Below are 18,149 nucleotides of genomic sequence, written 5' to 3'. Positions count from 1 at the left end.
CCAAATGATTTTTTATTGGATATTTTATTTACATTTCAGATGTCATCCCCTTTCCCCATTTCCTATCCCTAGAATCCCCTATTCCTTCCTCCTTTTTGCTTTTATATCATTTTAATTAAGTGCATGTATTAAAGTCAGTTCTAGGTTCAGGAACTAGCAATACAATAGATTCAAATAGTCAAGGAGCAAGCAAGACAATAAACACAAATAGTCAAAGAACAAGAAAGGCATTAAACACAATTCTGTGAACATTCCCATGATCACTGTTTCAAAGGGCTTATCAGGATGACCAAAATATCTGAGCCAACTTCCCTGTCCTAGACCAAAGTCATTTTCATGTCTGAAGCCTACTTCCTTGTTCTAGTCTAAGATTTAGATTCCTGCCTGAAATTACTTCTTTGCTCTAGTCAACTGTTTCTTATTGTCTCTCCATCTATACTGGCCCATTAGATCTTATGCTACGTTTGAAAACTCTCCTAAAAAGAAGCATGGTGAAAGCTTAGGGTCCCCATGCCCATCCTCCAACCATGTAGTCTGTATCAGGTGCTTGCCCTGGGCTGCTGTGCTCAGGAGCTGCTTAGATTCTCATCCTGTTGAGATTTGAGGCCAAGGTAGATACACTTCTGCCCAAAGTTATAGTATACATAGCACAATTTTCTCATCTCAGTTTTGGGGAGATGGTGATGCCTAGAATGATAACCCTATATAATTAGGAAAAGTTCATCTGAATTACAGATATTGAGACTGGAATTTAATCAAGTCAAAGATAGGAAGGAATCACAGAATTTTAAAAATTCAAATATTTTAAACATCACCTTTTCTTAACTTTTCCAATGTTTACCCCATTTAATAAATAGGAGTAAAGACAAAGAATATCTCCAAGGTTAGATAAACCACAGAGATGGCTAAATATCTAACCTTTTGATTTATGATATACAATGCTTAGGGTATATATTTTTTGTAATTTACCCACTGAACATGACACTATATATTTTTTTAACACAAGGCATATTGTGAAAGATACACATATTATGAAATATTAAATGAAGCCTAAACAAATATGTTGCTTTACTAACAATTATTATTTTTTGGTGAGCATGCAATTTTCACATATTAGAGTATTCAAGAATCTTTAACTATATCCAATGTGCTGTACAAGCTGTCTCTTGAAATTTATTCCTCTTGTCTGGTAATTCCATGTCTCTAAGAGAATACATTCTTTTTCCATATAAAGAATGCTCAATTATGCCACCATAACTGACGGTGAGAAATTTTTAGTGAGAAAATGACAACACACATAAGCAGCTGACTATAGAAAGTTGTGTCTAGATATATAGAGAGAAATAATTAATGATCTTAACATAAAAAATTATTAGTTCTAATATGAATTTAGGAGAAATAAGATACAGAGTAGAAAATCTAGACTGTGAAATACTCCAAATTTAATAGTTTTAATAAGATCAAGAGAGAAGTGTTTAACTACTCAAGTGAAAAAAATTCCTAGAATTTCCAAAATGTATAAAGAACTATTCTGCATATGTACAATTATGAGGTTAATTATGGTTCATTTTCACATTCTTTGGAAAGTATGCAGAGAACTGTGCAGCATAGGAGAGCAATGATATACATATGCTGATTTAGAATCTAAAACAGTGGAATGGCAAAATTCAAATATTAAAAGACAATCAGATCAACCTAGATTCTATAGTGAAATATGTTTCAGGAATAAAAGAACAGATACTTTCAGAAAAACAGAAACCAAACAAACCATCACTTGTCAGTCCACACCTAATCTGAGTTAAATTGATAGAGACACCCAAGGCTGAGAACAAATGGCACCTGACTTTAAGGCAATAGTAATCAAGACAGAAACCCTGACAAAGATCACACAGATAAAGCAGTGAAACACTTGGAAGCCCTGAAAACAATCATCTAGATATGTAGCCACCTGACTTAGAACAAAGCTGCCATGGTTCTGAGTGACTAGAAATTCGTGCATCAAAACAGAGTGTTGGGGATGGAGAGGCTGCTCAGTTCTTAGGAGCACGAGATACTCTTCTACGGGACCCAGGTTGAATTCCTAGCACCCATATGGCAGCTCACAATGGTCTGTAACTACAGTTCCTGGAGATCTCTCACCCACTTCTGGCCTCCGATGGCACTGCATGCATGTGATGCACAGACATACATGCAGGGAAAACCCACATATACATAAAATAATTTTTAAAAAGTTCTGCATATGCCCTCAGCTTATACAGTATATTGTATAAGTTACTTTGCCCATATTGATAGAACTATATGTAAAATCTAAAGCCATAAAGCCTACAGAAGATGAGACTATCATCATGACCCAGGAGCAGGAAAAGGATGAATTAGACTTCATCAGAAATTCAACATATCTTCATTAAAAGACATTATAAAGGGGCAGGCAGGTATGGTGGCATACACACACCACTTGAGAGGCTGAGGCAGGAGGATCATGAGCTCAGCATGGGAGTCAAAGTGAAACCCTATCTTTTAAAAAGGTACTATTAAGACAACAGTAAGCCACAAACTGAGAAAGTGCATGAAAAGCAGCAACCAACCGTTACCTAGGACACATACAGAACTCTTACAAGTTGGTACTACCCTCTCCCTACACACAAAATTCCCCACCAGTGCACATGTATTAGTTACAGTAAAACCACTGATCACAGCAGACAGAGAGAGATGGGATGGGGACGGGGAGCCTGGGTTGGGGAGGTAGAGGAAGGGGGGAGAGAGGAACTGCAGAATGGGTAAAGGAATGACAAGTTGGATATAATAAATGTTGGCATAGTAATTAGAGTAAAATGTATTTATAGAATGTAGGTATAGTAGTCACACTAGAATTCTCTTCTCTTTTTGTAATAGAAAAAACCAGTATCTTGTTTTATGCATAGTATTAGAATGTAGTTCAAAAATGGAGTCATATGAGATTTCTGAGTGTTTGTAAGAAAACTCCAAGAAACCAAGACAAGAGTCTTATAACATCAGTTTCTTTAAAAACATGAAATTGTTCCTTGATTATGCTTTTGTGCCACTCCTAGGTGAAGAGGACATGAGTGAGTTTACGTCAGATTATTCATTACCACTGGCTATTATTATTTGTTTATATGCCTCGTAAAACCATGTTTTTGCCATGTGTGACTTATCTGCCATGGGCAGCTTGTCCTGTGGTCTTGTACTTTACTCCTGAGATTCCTCTTAGCCCTCCCAGCATACACTGTCTGATGTTCTGAGTAAAGCTGGCTAGTGCATGAGACTTTAGTCTGCTTCACTTATCAGCTCCGTTCTCCCAGGCCCCACCCACCTTCAGAGTGGTAAACAGCATACAAAAGTTCTTTCAGGTATGACTAGAATCCATTGACTATGGGTATCTATAAGTTGGCTGCTGCTTAAATTTTGAACTGTGAGAAAAAAAAAAAAACCCACAGTGCATTCTTCATATCTCAAAAAATATTTCTGAGCCTCTCCACTCTCTATTAAACAAGAAAGAAAGAAAGAAAGAAAGAAAGAAAGAAAGAAAGAAAAAAAGAAAGAAAAGAAAGGCACTGACCTTTTTCCTCTTTCTCTGCTTGGTTTTGGCAGAGTCTTGTCCTGTGCTCCCATTCCCCAGGGAACCAGATGTAGCTCTACCTGAATGCTGTGATCCAGAAGAGGGAGCTGTTGGTGTAGGAGGAGGTGTGTTCTCAGGAGAGTCTGGGCTTGACTTCAAACAGGAGGACCCCTGCATGAAGACATATGGCTTTGAGATGAACTGACCTCCTAGCAACAGGAGACTGATATTCGTGTTTAATATTATTTATAGCTTAAATATTTATTCTTATTTATTCCATAGAAATAAATAATTTTCCCCTAAAGTTCTAGCCATAATATTTTTAATCTAATTATTTAGACAAAAATAAAAATTCTTCAACCATTGCTTCTGATAATTCTGTTAACTCTGTTGGATACCCATATTTCTACATGGGCTTTTCCTGGACAGTCATTTTCCTGAATGGTCTCATCTCCACATTCCCCATTCTACTAATGATACTAACCATAGTTTTCTATATGGACTAACCATTCTCTACAATGCAGTGAAAGACTTTGCAGACCCTTTGATCAACTCAGGTGTGGGTCTCAACAGTCTCTCCATGATCAGACTGCATACACACCATCAGATAAGAAGGGACACAGCTAATCTTGGCTGAGTATCTTCTGCCCCAAATGCTCGTGACCAGTTTTGTTTCAGATCTTGGATTTTTGAAAATGTATTTTGGGATATCTGTGTAACTCCCAGGGATCATGTCTACACGTGTGCAAACCATATGCTGACAAATATCTAGAACACAGAAGGCTTACAACTGCTCTCACAGTACATTTGCTGGTCTAGTGTCAGGAAGCCAGGCTTAGCCAGCTCAGTTCCGTAGGCAGTTAGTGTTTAAGGACGATGCCTCTTTAGATAAGATGAACACAGACAACCTGGTGACTGATTACAATACACTGGCACTGGTGTGGGAGTTTTCAAAACCACCTCACTGAACTTATCACCCAAGTGGCCAAGGTCCCTGAGCTAGTCTTTGATAATTCTAAGTAGTCTATACAAGCCCAGATTTACAGTTCTTTTTACATAGAGCTTCCTAGTATCTATCTTCAATGAGTTTCTTAGTTTCATCAGTTACCCACTCCCATCCCTCGTTCAACTGTTCTTTTGCTGCCTTTGAGGCCCAGCACATTCTTTCTCCTTCTCCCTCATCAGTTCTCATACCTTCAGCACTTTGATTCTGACTAGAGCATTCATATGCATGTAACACAGAGGTTTAGTTTAATTCTCTCCATTGCTCATTTGGAAGTCAGTGTACATTAACTGGACTTCTATGCTTGTTCACATACTTGCTTGTTTGTTTTACAAATCATTTGATCTCCCTGGACCAGGCTCCTATCATTCTCCAGATGCCCTGCTGGCCCATATTTGGCACAATCCTTCACGTTGGCTGCTGATTTGCAATGCTGATAACTGAGAATTCTGCCTTAACAGGGCATTCATTATCTCTCTGTTTTATCAGGTAATACATGGCAGGAAGGAAGACAGTCTCTCTGAATGTCTACTTTGACTACCAGTTACAGGGGAGAGAGGGTGGATGCCAGGCTAGGAAAAAGCTTGAGGCTGACACTGACAGTCTGTTAGGATGCTCTCTGAGACTCATGCTCCAACCTCCCAGAGAGCCCAGGAAACCCAGTACACATAGGGCTTTTTTTTTTTTTTTTTTCCAACTGTTCTTTAGCTGGGAAGAGCGCCTGTGGTTGTTGAGCAGTTGCCCAGGGCAGCTCGGCCACCCTGGAGAACCAAGCAAGAGGGATGGGGATGTTGGGGGTGTTTTCTGAAACTTGCAAGCAATCACTTGAATGTTAAGGGAAAACTAGGTTGTTATGTTCACAGTGAATTTCCTCAATTAGAAATGTTACAACAAATTTGTCTGATGTTAATGGAAAGCACACTATACACACACTCATAAAGCATCAAAGACACTGCAAAGGGCGCTCTTTGACATCATAATTGGGGTTTGAAACATAAAGAAAATAAAGAGTGTTTAATCAACTAAGTAAGCTTTAGGAACTTTTAAAAGCATGGTGACTGATAATGATGTATGACCTTTTTAATGGGTATAAACATTTCAATCCCTACTTGGATTTCAAACCAATATGATTCTCCAAGGGCTATGAAAAGAAGTTGGGTTGACTTCTGGCTTGTTAATAAGATGCTATATGGGCACAAGTCATAGTATAGTTCTACACATTATAGCAAAGAATTCATAACTTGGGGTCCACGGTGAGGCCTCAGACTAATAGAATGGCTCTGAACAACACAAAGTTATACTAAAAAAAATTAATAAAAATAAAAGCATGCCCAGAAAGGGATTTGCAGGATTTCTCAGACACCCCAAAATGTCCATGGCATAAAACACATCCCAAGTACATCTTAGAAACAATGTGAGCTACCATCCTCACTCACGGACTATAACAGGAAGTAGATTGTGCTATTAAACGGGCTTTGCCATGTTCAGGTTAGACATTTCAGCCAGCTTGTTTTAAACTCACTCTATAACTATACATGCAGACGTGAGCCTAACCTGTCTTTCTTCTCTATGGTCATTATCGTGAATGATAAGAAAGTGCTGTTTTTGTTATTAAGAAAGTCAAATATTAGCAACTGGATTCAACACGTTCTGTTTCGTTTCTGGTTGTCAGGCACATGGCGTTAGTACAGAATGCTTTAGAAACTGAAAGTGGTGCACAGTTATGCAAAAAGTTATACCTGGTGAGATTTTTCCAGGCCTTACACAAAGTGTCCTATCAGTACAAAACAGATCTAACAAGAGGAGTCAATCTTCCAACTGAAGATACGTGGAGCTGTGGCAATATAAATTGATGAAATAAATCGGCAAATGAAAGTTATGAATAACTGATAGGAATTATTATATGACAATAATCTCCCCCCTAGCTCTCTCTAGGGTCCCTGGATCTCTTCTTGCATGCTACAGCCACATCCCAACTCTCATCATTTGAGCTACAAAGAAATGGTTTTCTCCATCATTATATAATTATATAGACCAGTTCTTCGGTTCACAGATCTCAAAGTAAGACATGTTCTGCAACCATCCATTTGTCACTTAAGGGTTAGGAAAGACAATGGGGCCAAAGGGTGAAAAAAGTCATCACATCAAGGGGATCCTCAGGGCCTGGCACATCAAATACTCAGTAAGTGTTTGTGTAAATGGTCACTGTATTAAGTCTCCAAGTAAAGAATATGCACTCCTTCATAATCTTTTTCAAAGTTCTAATGTAAACATGTAACAAGAGCACAGATGTGCTCTCCTTAGATTTTCTGATTCTCACCTCAGCAGAGTTGTGGTACTGAATGAAGGTTGCAGAAATGGCATGGCTGAAGGGGTCCCCCGCCTTGGACACCATATCTTGCCTCACAAGAAGAGCCAGATCCACCAACTGAAGAACAGAGTAACAGATATAAAGTCACATAGCTGGAACTAATCATCAATGTCACAGAAAAGGCACTCAGTAAGATGCTCAGAATGGACTGGTATTAATACTGTCTCCCGTCCATTCTGGACATGAGCACAACCTCTCACTGACTGACAACTGAACCAACTCACAATCACAAAGGACATGTTTGATTTTCTAAGGAAGCAGTTTTCAAACTTCGTTTGTTATCAACATTAGCATTTTAAATACAGATTTCTGGGCTGTGAGCCCTGTGATTCTAGGCTAGTCAGGGATTTCTATTCTCAAAAGGGGCTAAAAGGAGGCTGTTCCTGTGGCCTAGAGACCATACCTAGAGTGAGCTACACCTGGAGTCCCATGATCCTATACCTGCATATCTCAGAGATCAGAAGGCTTCACAGACTTTGTAAGTCACTTGTTTCAAAGCTCAGAAATAAGCTCTTGAACAAGTCCATCGAGGATGTAAGAGTTCACAGGATGGAATTCCATAACTAGTTAGGATAAAGCTGAAGGAACAGATGTTTTAAATACATTTGTATTAATTCACTGAGAATTTCATGCATGCAAACAATGTATTTAGTTCATATTCACTCCCAACTCTTCTAACTTCTCCCAGATTTACTCACCCCCCTCCCCTTTGTTTTAATAACCCCAGTCTCCTGGGGGTGGGGCCACCCACTGGAGCACGCTTAACCTATTGGGACCATAACCTTGAGTAAAACTGATTCTCACTTCCTTAGAAGCCATCAATTGTCAATAACTCTTTAGGGAGGGGTGGGGCATGTGAGTCCCTCCATACCTCAAGCTGGAATGTAAACTAGATTACATTCTAAAAAAAAAAAAAAATGTCTGTGCGAGTCTAGACACAGGAGTCTTTAAAAAAAAAAAAGCATAATTACAAAACAAATTAAAAGCTTACAGCCCTGAGAGCTAGTGATGCAAAAGAACATAATTGGATCAAATTCTAGAATTTATGATGTGTCTCAGAAGAAAATGTATGGGGTTCTCACTCCAGGTGGAATAGCAGGTGGAATCAAAAAGCTGCCCATGGTCCTGGGGATAGAGATCAGCAGGAGAGCTGCAACGACAGCTGAGATTCGTACCTGGGCCACTGTTTCATATGCCAGATATGCCAGAATTTCCATAGCTATAACATTGGGCTTTATTTCCATGCTGCTGCAGTCCAGCCAGTCTCGAAATTTGGAAGCTTTTTTGGCTATTAATTAAAAAGAGAATGGAAAGTTTTCATTTTTAATATGTTTTAGCCTTCACATGACTGTCAGAAATTGGAAATATTTCTCCTGAAAACTGCATAGAAGAAATAACACCCATAGAAGAAACATTTAGAAAGTTTTTTTTTAACATCTAAATTTTTTAGTCCCAAGAAATCCAAATTGGAACCCTTGGGTATGAAGCAATGCAATGGACCTTCTCTCTCTGTAGTAGATGGCATGGTAGGTATGTCACGCCCTCTCACCTTGGCGTCTCTCTATGGTGGACAGCATGTTTATACCATACCTTTTCATCATTGTACATCTTACAGTGCTTCAGAATATGTTACCATTGGCCAGAGTTTTAGTTACCATCATAGAAAATCTGCTTTCTCCACACAACTTTTTCTTCTTGAAATAAAATTGTGGAAGAAAAAGTTGTGATGAAGGAATATAGAGAAAGAGAATGCATTTCCAATCCTTTTCAAAATGGTACTACTACTAAAATAGGCTCAAAATTGTAAACTGAGAATTAAACAAACCACTGCTAGCCTGAGATAACCCATACTTATGTCTTTGCTGACTATGGAGATGTCCAAATTCTTAGGCCTGACTCTCCAAACCAAACTTACTGTTCTGGCCCCAGAAACTGTGAGCTGGTCTTTAGTCAGCTCATGGTTCTCATCTGCTCCCCCACTCCTTCTTCTTCCCAACAATCCTGAGCATCCACAGAAAAGGTACACTTCTTACATCATTTGTGGAAATGGCCACATGTACTTCATATGTGCAGAGATTTCTCAGACCATGGTGTGAGTTCTTTGTTAGCAGAGACATACCTCAAATCCTTGGACACCCAATCAGACCGAGCACAAGCACATATGGAACCAAGCAGCACACAGTCCTTTCATGAAATGTCTGTAACTGTCCCAAGGTTAAGCAGAGTCTGACTGGACTTCTTTAGACATTACTAATTTAACTAGTCATTTATAGGGAGAAGGACAGGTAGTATAGATTTTATCATATCTGTAAGGGAATCTTAAATACAAAACTGATTATCCTGTGACTAATGTGGCCTTACTGGTCTGTAAAAGTCTCCCCAATTCAGAGCATGGTGTTTGGCTCTAGTAAGAATTTTCATGCATTCCACATACAGGAGAGTTTTCTCCTAAATAAATCACAGAGGACACGAGGCCCTGCTATTGATGCTCATGTCCTAAGCTGTCAAATGTGGCAGAATTATGATAATCCTCCTTAAAGCTATCTCTAAAGTAACCAGTCTTTAGATACTCTGACATGCAACATTCCATCTAGGCAGCAAGCTGGAATGGCTCACAAACACTTGTTCAACATCTGTGGAATACTTCTGAAGTTCAGGTTAAGAGGCAGCAATTTGGCAAGACCAATAAAATGGACCTTATTCCTCCACTGCCCTCTGACAGAGCATTAGGAACACAGAGGCACACAGTGACTTCTTTAAGCAATTTACTTTAAAGGTAAGAAAAGAATCATTATTAGTTTTTAGCCCCGCCCCATGAGTGAGCAAATGAGCAATGTCTTTGCAAGAGTGTGAGTGCCCAGACTAGAGATTAAGTACCCACTATTTTCCCAGAAAATAAAATGCCTGCTGTTAACAGACTCACCATATCTATAGCAAATTAACAAATTACTAAAAAAAATTTTTTTAGTGAAAGGCTAGATTCTATTCTTTGCATTTTAAACACCTGTCTGTCTGTGTGGGGTAAGGGGGTAGGTGTACATGTGTCACAGAGGGCGTGTGGAGGTTACCCAGTGTGCACAGCAGCACTGATCTCAGTAACCGCCATGAACAGATCCTTAAGAAGGTAGCTCACAGTTCCTGTGTCCTGGAAACTCATCAGGAGGAGAAGACTGCAAAGAGCCACACATTTCACCTGCATAGGGTGCTTTCTCTTGTAGGAAACAGATTCTCCCACCCGGCTTCCATAGGAAACGCCCATGGATACTATATGAGCAAATAGTCTTAAATTACACAACCTTTTCTCCCCACAGAAAAGAAAATTATGCATAGTATGCTGCTTATTCTGTGATTTTATCAGAAGGAGAAAATATTAGGTTTCCTCCACTATAGTTTTTCTTTGTAATTAACACAACAGAAAAGAAATAACAAAACCCAGTTTTCAAACGAAAGCTTTGTGACAAGACCAAGACCATCAGTTTCAGTGTGCAACAGCACTTCCATTTTTTCTTGTGAATTCAGTTTAAAATATGATTTAAAAAATAGTTCAACTGCACTAAATGCTACTTTATGAGCTGGAGATTTATGCTTATAAAATACTTGAATGCCGTATTTAAACCCCCAAAATTACCATACAAAACCCTCTCATTTGCTGAAATTGCCATGATCTGAAGTGTCATTTACTTAATGCTTCACAGATGTCCCATGCCAAGTTGTTAGTCAGATTGGAAAATATATTTTTTTTTTAGAAAAAATGTCTTCCAAAACATGTTTTCTTATATTGGGGCAGTGTGATTTGAAATGTGTCATTTATCTGCACTTCATGATCTAAAAGGCTATTCTCATCTTCTTTTTCCAAATCAAATACATGGTTATTGTGACCACACAATTGCTTTTCATTTAAAGACATCACTGTTTCTATAAGGTCTCAGATCAGGGTCATGTGTGACTGTGTCATGGTTTAAATGGACTCTTCATTGCACTTTCTCTTTGACCTTTACTCCAAGAGCCCTACTCATCGCAGGGCTGATGCGTCCGGCCACTGCGAGGGTCTCACTGTGAGGTCACTCCAGTGGCAAAGCACTGACTCATGGCTGGGGCTAGCACTTACTGCATGCTGCAGTAGAAGGCTGATGACAGTGAAGCACACGACTGAGATGTCACTGGGTGATAACATGAGTGTGCATAAGAGGGAGTATGGGGCTTATAATTAATATCGGGGGCTTGCAAATGTCATGACTATTAATGGTTACTATGGGTCAAGTGCAGTCAGCAATACTGTATTTCAGTAAGCATGACTAAGAAATGGGAGACTGAAGTAAGAATAGTAAGAGAAAAGTGACTGTTCTGACTACAGAGGCCATAAGAATAGTTCCATGGCTGTCTCTGTGCAGATGCTTCAACTCTCTGACCACTGTTAATTGTATAACAGGAGAGGATGGCAAGATCTTCAGGCTCTCCCAGTGCAGACACTGTTTCTATAATGGCCTTAAGGAGGCATGCATTGAATACATCAGTTTCTAAGAAACAGAGAGCATGCCACAATCTAGCACACCTGTAACACAATTCCTTACACATCTGTTAGTGAAGTTAAATGTGTACTCACAGAAACTTAACTGTCGGCTTTCACAGAACTCTGCATATTGAGCTGAATCCATAGTCCGAGTCTGTCTTTCTGCTCTCTAATGGACAAAACAAACAAACAAACAAACAAATGAATAAATAAATAAATAAATAAAATAAAAAACCCAAGTTTTTAAAGAAATAGACTCTTAACATAGATTTCCAGAGTAGATATTTAGGCTTTTTGTACCATTTTCTAGCCCTTGATCTAAGAAAGCAGTCAAGTATGGTGACAGACATGAAATATGTTACATAACCATGACAACCAATCAGAGCTGTCCTGGGGCTGAGCCATGAGTCTGTGGTAGACAGTGCCTGCCCTTCCAGAGGACCTGAGTTTGGCTCCCAGTGCTCACAGCTGGTGAATTACAATCAACTGTAATTCCAGCTCCAAGGGATCTGAGGCCCTCTTCTGGCCTCCGCTGGCTCCGTGTTCATGTGCACACACATATAATTGAAAAGAATACACAAATATCACAAAGCAAAAGCTGGCAGTTGTGAAGGTTATTTTTTTTTTGGAAATAAAACTTACAATACTTTCTGTTCCATTGTTACTAAAGTTAAAACTCAAGAACTTGCTTACTTAGCCAACACACATCTAATGCTTTCTATTTATCCTATTCTTTAAAAACAAAAGCAAACACAGCGGGGAGGAGAAGGCCGCCCTCAAAACCATTATTAACTATCCCCATCTATCTGCCTTACAGTGTGGTGTGGTGACATGGAAACAGGAGTCAATGCCTGAGACCCATATACACCCCTCAGAATGCAGTGCCAGAGTTAACAGGCAGTCTTCTCAATTACAAAGAAAACAAGAGGAAAGGTAAACACAACACAGTTCCTTTACTCTGCGTCCAGGGATGAGTCACAGTTTGGGCTAGCTGCACTCGCGGCTTTCCTGATCCAGTCCAGCAGATGTTTGCTGCTACACTGTCTCACAGAGGTAGCATAATTATACTTCACCCACGGTTTGGTGGCAAAGGCTAAGACCGCTTCCGCTTCCTTGGTAAGGGAAGCAGTTTGAGATGAGACAGCCTGGTACTTCTTGGAAGGGGATTCTGACCAGTACTGGGGGGAAAAAAATCCCTGAGATTTTATTTTTTTCTGTAGTGGAAGGACTTTCTGTAAATGTTCTTTCTCACAGCTGTGGATGCCCTCAACATAGTGTTTCTAATGGCCGCGTCATTTTTTCTTTCTTGTCTGATGTGAGTTGAATGGTTTATCACCTGATGTGCTTCTCAGTGCAGAAAAGACAGACGAGGTGGGGCAAGGAAAAAGGGAGCGTTCCTCAGTTCCCCAAGAACACTGTTGTTCTTGACTTCTCCTCCTTTCTTCTACCTTCTGACTCTCCTCTCCTCTCCTCTCCCCTCCCCCTCTCTTTTTTTCTTTCTTCTTCTTTCTCCTTCCTTCCTTCCTTCCTTCCTTCCTTCCTTCCTTTCTCTTTATTTCTCTCCAACAATATATCCTCACAAACACGTGAATATAAATCTATAATTTTCTTGATCATTTGCCTGCTTGGTTAAAGTGTCATTTCTGAGTATACACCAGCAAGTATTTTACATAGGTAATATGCACACACACACACACACACACACACACAGAGAGAGAGAGAGAGAGAGAGAGAGAGAGAGAGCCCTGTGTGTGATTTAGTTTCTCATACCTACCTATTTATCCACATGTAGTGTGTATATGGGGTATGTGCTAACACATACATTTCTATAGCCATCAGCCAACAACTTTGGGTGGTGGTCTCAGGTATCTTCCACTTTTAGTTTGGGAGAGTTATGTTACAGAACTTCCCTATACAGTTCCGGCTGGCTAACCTAGGAACTTGCAGGGATTTGCCTGTTACTACCTTCCATCTTCCCATCCTGCACTTGCTGGGATTACTGCCACATCCAACCAGGCCCATATTTTCCTTGGATACTGGGGATTTGAATGCAGGTCCTCAGACTTGCATGGCAGTAACTTGCCAAATGTGTCATCTCCCTAGCCACTGGCCTCTTGTTTTACTGTGACATGACTCAATCAATAACTGTTTGCTGATGGAAAATAAAAAGCAAACAAGTGTTCATGTGTTCTGAACAAAGATAGCAGGCTACTGACATGTTTATTTAAGACTCATGCTAGTAACACTGTACCATTCATATGTATTTATGTAAGCATGTGCATGTGTGCCTCTGTGTATGATTAGTGTGAGAACCTTTCAGGTTTGAATTTCTAAGTCTTGGAAACATACCTGGCACTTAGCAAATAAGCAATGAGCAGCCTGAATGAACAAATGCTACCCTTCTATTCAACAGGGCAGGTATGTACCCAGCCCTCAGTACACTCCTACACTCTCTGCTTTGCTACCCTGGAACCAGCCACCACATTCCCCCAACACAGGACTAGACAGAAAGCACTTAGACAAAGACACGACAGTCATAAAGGAATTACTCATACCTTTCTTCTACCTAATACTTTTCCTCTTGCCCACAATCAAGATTTGGCTTTGGTATATATGCTAAGATAGTTGGTGTGTCTGCAATTAGGAATTCTAGCCTTTTAAAGTAAGGAGAACTTATCCTAAGAGATTAAGGTTGCCAGGGTGGCCAGCTTTAACTAAACGAAGTGTATAGCAGTTGGGAGATTTTGTCCTTGCAAAGTCTATCATCTCAGGCCATTTGAAAGACACTCACAGGCATGTGAAGGGCTTCCTGCTATTACAGCTAGTGACTTACTTCCCAACAGCCTCTCCATTGCCCCTTCCTTTTGTGCAGCTCATCTTAGTTTTCAGTTCCTTTAGCATATAACCTCTGAGTTGTGCAGCATCAGAAAGCTGGCCCGAGAGCACTCATGGGAAGCCATTATCCAGTGCCTAGCACACAGGAACCACTCATGCAGAGTGGCCGACTCCAGGAGACATTCATTGGCATGGTATGGTAGAGCTACTGGCAGCTTACTGTGTAGCTTGTTCAAGCCTCTTCATTTTAAAGATAAGGAAACTGAGGTTAGAAGAGATGTGATTTGACAGAAGCACCTGCTATTTGCGTTATTAAAACTCTTTGTAGATTATACTAAAATTTCAATCAAGTGTCCTTGTAGGATGACCAGGAATTTAAAGAACTATGACCAAATCATATGAATTCTAGGACAGGCTAAACCAATTTTAAAATGAAGTTCTACTTAAAAGAATCAAGAGACTGTCCATATGTTAAATAATCATGGCTCTTATTTTTTGTGGTGCCCAAATTCCACTTCCCCCTCTGCCTCCCTACAGATGCCAGCACATTCTACAGTATATACTGATGGCCCTTTTCTAATCCTGGTAATAAAGAATTCTCTGGGAAAAAATTATTCATCTTAGCACAACATGATTGAAATAACAATGTCTACACAGACACAACACAATCTCTGGGATAAACAAAACAAAACTAAAAAAAAAAAAAAAACCCACTAAAAAACAAAAGAGTTAACCCAACAGTTTAATAATCGCTCTTACAAATGAAAATACTGACCCAGAGAAGCTAAAGTTAATAGTTCATAGAGACAGAGTTAGAAGTGAAGTTTTGTTCTTAAAGTGTCGACTCAGGTACACAACATTGCCTAGAAAGAGTGACCTGTGTATACCATGAGGACCACAGCAGGAACTACGTTCCCTCCATGTTCTAGCTTCTTCTGAACAAAGTGTCAAACAGCAAGCTTAATTTTAAAAGTGTCTCTCTAAAGGGGAGTTATCAAGTTTACCTGATTACTCAATATGGTCACAAAACTGGAATGTAAAAAAGGCCTATTTTGCCCAGGTGTGCTCATAAATGCCTGTGATCTGAGTGCTTGTGATGCTAAGGCAGGAGGATCATGAATTTGAATACAGTAAGATCCTCTCAAAAACTGAAGCAAGCAAGCAACTACCCATTCCAAACTAAACCCAACCCAACCCAACCCAATCAAATCAAGACAAACCAAACTAGCCAACCAACCAACCACCCAATCCCACCGTCTTTTTTTTAGAATATGAGAAGCTGAAATTCCCGATGAGTATGAATGAACAATGGTTACTGGCTCAGCTCAGTATTTATCCACATGGGCATTCTCAATTACCCAAGGCTCTTTTGAGCTCAGAGAGTCACATGGGCACAAGGTCATGAGCAGATGACTCAAGCTCTGTATTCTCAAGGCCAGTTCCATATATGACTTGATTGCCTTGGGTATTATTAACAACACTGATTCTCCCAACATTAAAAAAATACACAACACAGTCACTTTTACTTCAATTAAAGCTTGCTGGTGTTACTATATAACAAAATAAGAGCCTATTTGGAAAGAACTGCCTTTGAAGTTAGTATTGCTAGAATCTTCTAAATATCTGACAATATTTTAACATCTAACTGGTATAGATTTTATAACTTTAATTTTTGTAACGGTAAAAGGAAATGGTTATGTTACTAGCCACCCATTTTATTACCAAGGAGGTTTGACCTCCTGGTTACTGTATAATGAACTGTGTAGGAAGGTTCTCATGTCAGATGGGATCATTTTCTGGATCTGACCTAAATGAAAACAGGGAGGCGTAAATATCTGCAGCGAATCAGTTCTATGTACAATTTGTTGTTGCTGTAGATGTTGTTTTCAGTATCTTCAACACAACAGACTCTCAGTACTTATCTGTTAATTTGGGTTTTCAGAAAGCTTTTGACTTGAGAGCCGAGTTGCTTGTGTCTTTGAAATGCACCCTCACCAGCAACAGTCAGTGCTTGCAGCAGCTTACAGCATCTGGGTGACTGATGCAGCACACAGTCTGCTCACGTTCTCCACGTGCTGCACTGAAGCGTGCTCCAAGGTTACAGAAGCTATGTGCTGGCATAGCTCCTGGAAGCTTCTCAACACATGCCATCTATTGTTCTTGAGTAACTCAGAATCACAGAACATAACTTTCAAACCCAAATAAAAGTTTATCTGCACTCACTTCCACCTCAAAAACAATCATTTAAGAAAAAAACAAACTCCTATTTTGATTGCTTTCCGGACTTTCACAACTGAAAGTGAAGTCCCTTCTTAATGGAAAGAATCATGTTTATGATAACCTCCTTACACTGGATCAGAACAAGATAATGAACTTGAAAACCCCACTGGAGTGGCTGGTGGGAGTATGCAACATGACAATATATGAACTAAGGGACATTTGCAGAAAGATAGCAGTAAAGCACACCCAATACTGAAGAAATGTCCCTTACATCAGTTTGTAAGGGTTGTCTGACAGGCAGGCATGCATATCAGTAGCTACAGAGAGACCTCACAAGCCTAGTATGTGTGCCCAGGAAAACACACACACACACACACACACACACACACACACACACACACACACACACACACACACACTATGTGTGCCCAGGAAAACACACACACACACACACACACACACACACACACACACACACACGCTCTCTCTCTCTGTCTCTCTCTCTCTCTCTGTCTCTCTCTCTCTCTCTCTCTCTCTCTCTCTCTCTCTCTCTCTCTCTCTCACACACACACACATATACATTCTGCCTGCTGTGTCAACTTGTAATTGAGTAGGCTCCCTACCACATCGAGTGAGACACCCTCTAAACACATGGCCAGAGTTCCTCCTCTATTCAGTTCACAGAACACGCATCTTTTTGCAATAGATGGCTTGTCCACCCACAACCTATCCTGGGGATGACTACATTATGTAAAAACATAACAAAAAGGCCCTGGTATACAGAATGCCCTGGAGTAGACCTTCCTTCATCCACAGACTGAGGTCATAGCTCTGCCTCTTAAGCTAAAACAGGTACAAATGGCTGCCCACAAGCCCTCCCTGATATAAACTTGATCTGGCTCTGGACCACCCCTACCTAGGTGCGTACTTTTGTAATTACAACCAGAAAAAATGTTGGGATTTTTGTTGTTTATATTGTTTTAAATTAGTGTCTCAAATGTAGACAGTGCTAGCCTGGAATATCTGTCTGTGTTCTAGAGTACAGGGATTATAGTTATGTACCACCATGCCCAGTTATCAAAAGATAGATAAAATAAATAAAAACAAGTTTAGAAGGAACTCTTTGCTTTTGAGGTAATTTTACTTGACTTACAGAAGTCATAAAATGTACTCCTGTACACACACACACACACACAAACACACACATAACAGAACACATTTACAGTATTAAAAGATACAATCTTAAAACCAAAAGTTGATTCTATTTTGACTCACAGTTTTCATAGAATAATAAAATACAGTGTATTTTTTATTTCATGGCTTGTTTTTTTAAAAAGCAACGGTTTCCAGTGATCTTAATTTGTTCACCCAAAATGGCTTTTATAATATAGCAATTTTATATGTCACAGGCATTAGGAATGAATTAGAGCGTCGTATGCAGTTTCCTGAAGGAGCAGCTGTGGATTCCAGGGCATCAGGAGATCAAGGAGGATTGCAGTAATGGGAGTGAGTGACTGAGTGACTGAAGAGAGCAGCAGCCTTGAGACACATAGAGGGCATTTGTCACTTAGTCACAACTGAGTCCTTTCAGCTGTATTTTCTTTTTCTTATTTTGGTCTATACTTGTGGATTG

The 18,149-nt window shown here is 39.8% G+C and overlaps 1 protein-coding gene across 3 annotated transcripts in view; it reads right to left on the bottom strand.

The window, feature by feature from the left end:
* The window catches only part of Supt3h (SPT3 homolog, SAGA and STAGA complex component), a 319,869-nt gene that overhangs the window by 69,574 nt on the left and 232,146 nt on the right, over window positions 1–18,149 (bottom strand). For all 3 annotated transcript variants that reach the window (XM_076915253.1, XM_034521570.2, XM_076915254.1), the window contains 4 exons: window positions 11,555–11,630; window positions 8,127–8,239; window positions 6,901–7,008; window positions 3,578–3,748 (listed from right to left, as the gene is read on the bottom strand). In XM_076915253.1, the coding sequence (XP_076771368.1) occupies window positions 3,578–3,748; window positions 6,901–7,008; window positions 8,127–8,239; window positions 11,555–11,630 (468 nt within the window). The remainder of the gene's footprint in view (window positions 1–3,577; window positions 3,749–6,900; window positions 7,009–8,126; window positions 8,240–11,554; window positions 11,631–18,149) is intronic.

Source organism: Arvicanthis niloticus, chromosome 17 (assembly GCF_011762505.2).
Source record: "Arvicanthis niloticus isolate mArvNil1 chromosome 17, mArvNil1.pat.X, whole genome shotgun sequence".
Classification (NCBI taxonomy): Eukaryota; Metazoa; Chordata; class Mammalia; order Rodentia; family Muridae; genus Arvicanthis; species Arvicanthis niloticus.
The sequence above is the reverse complement of the archived record's forward strand: the minus strand, read 5'-3'. Positions and strand labels throughout refer to the sequence as shown.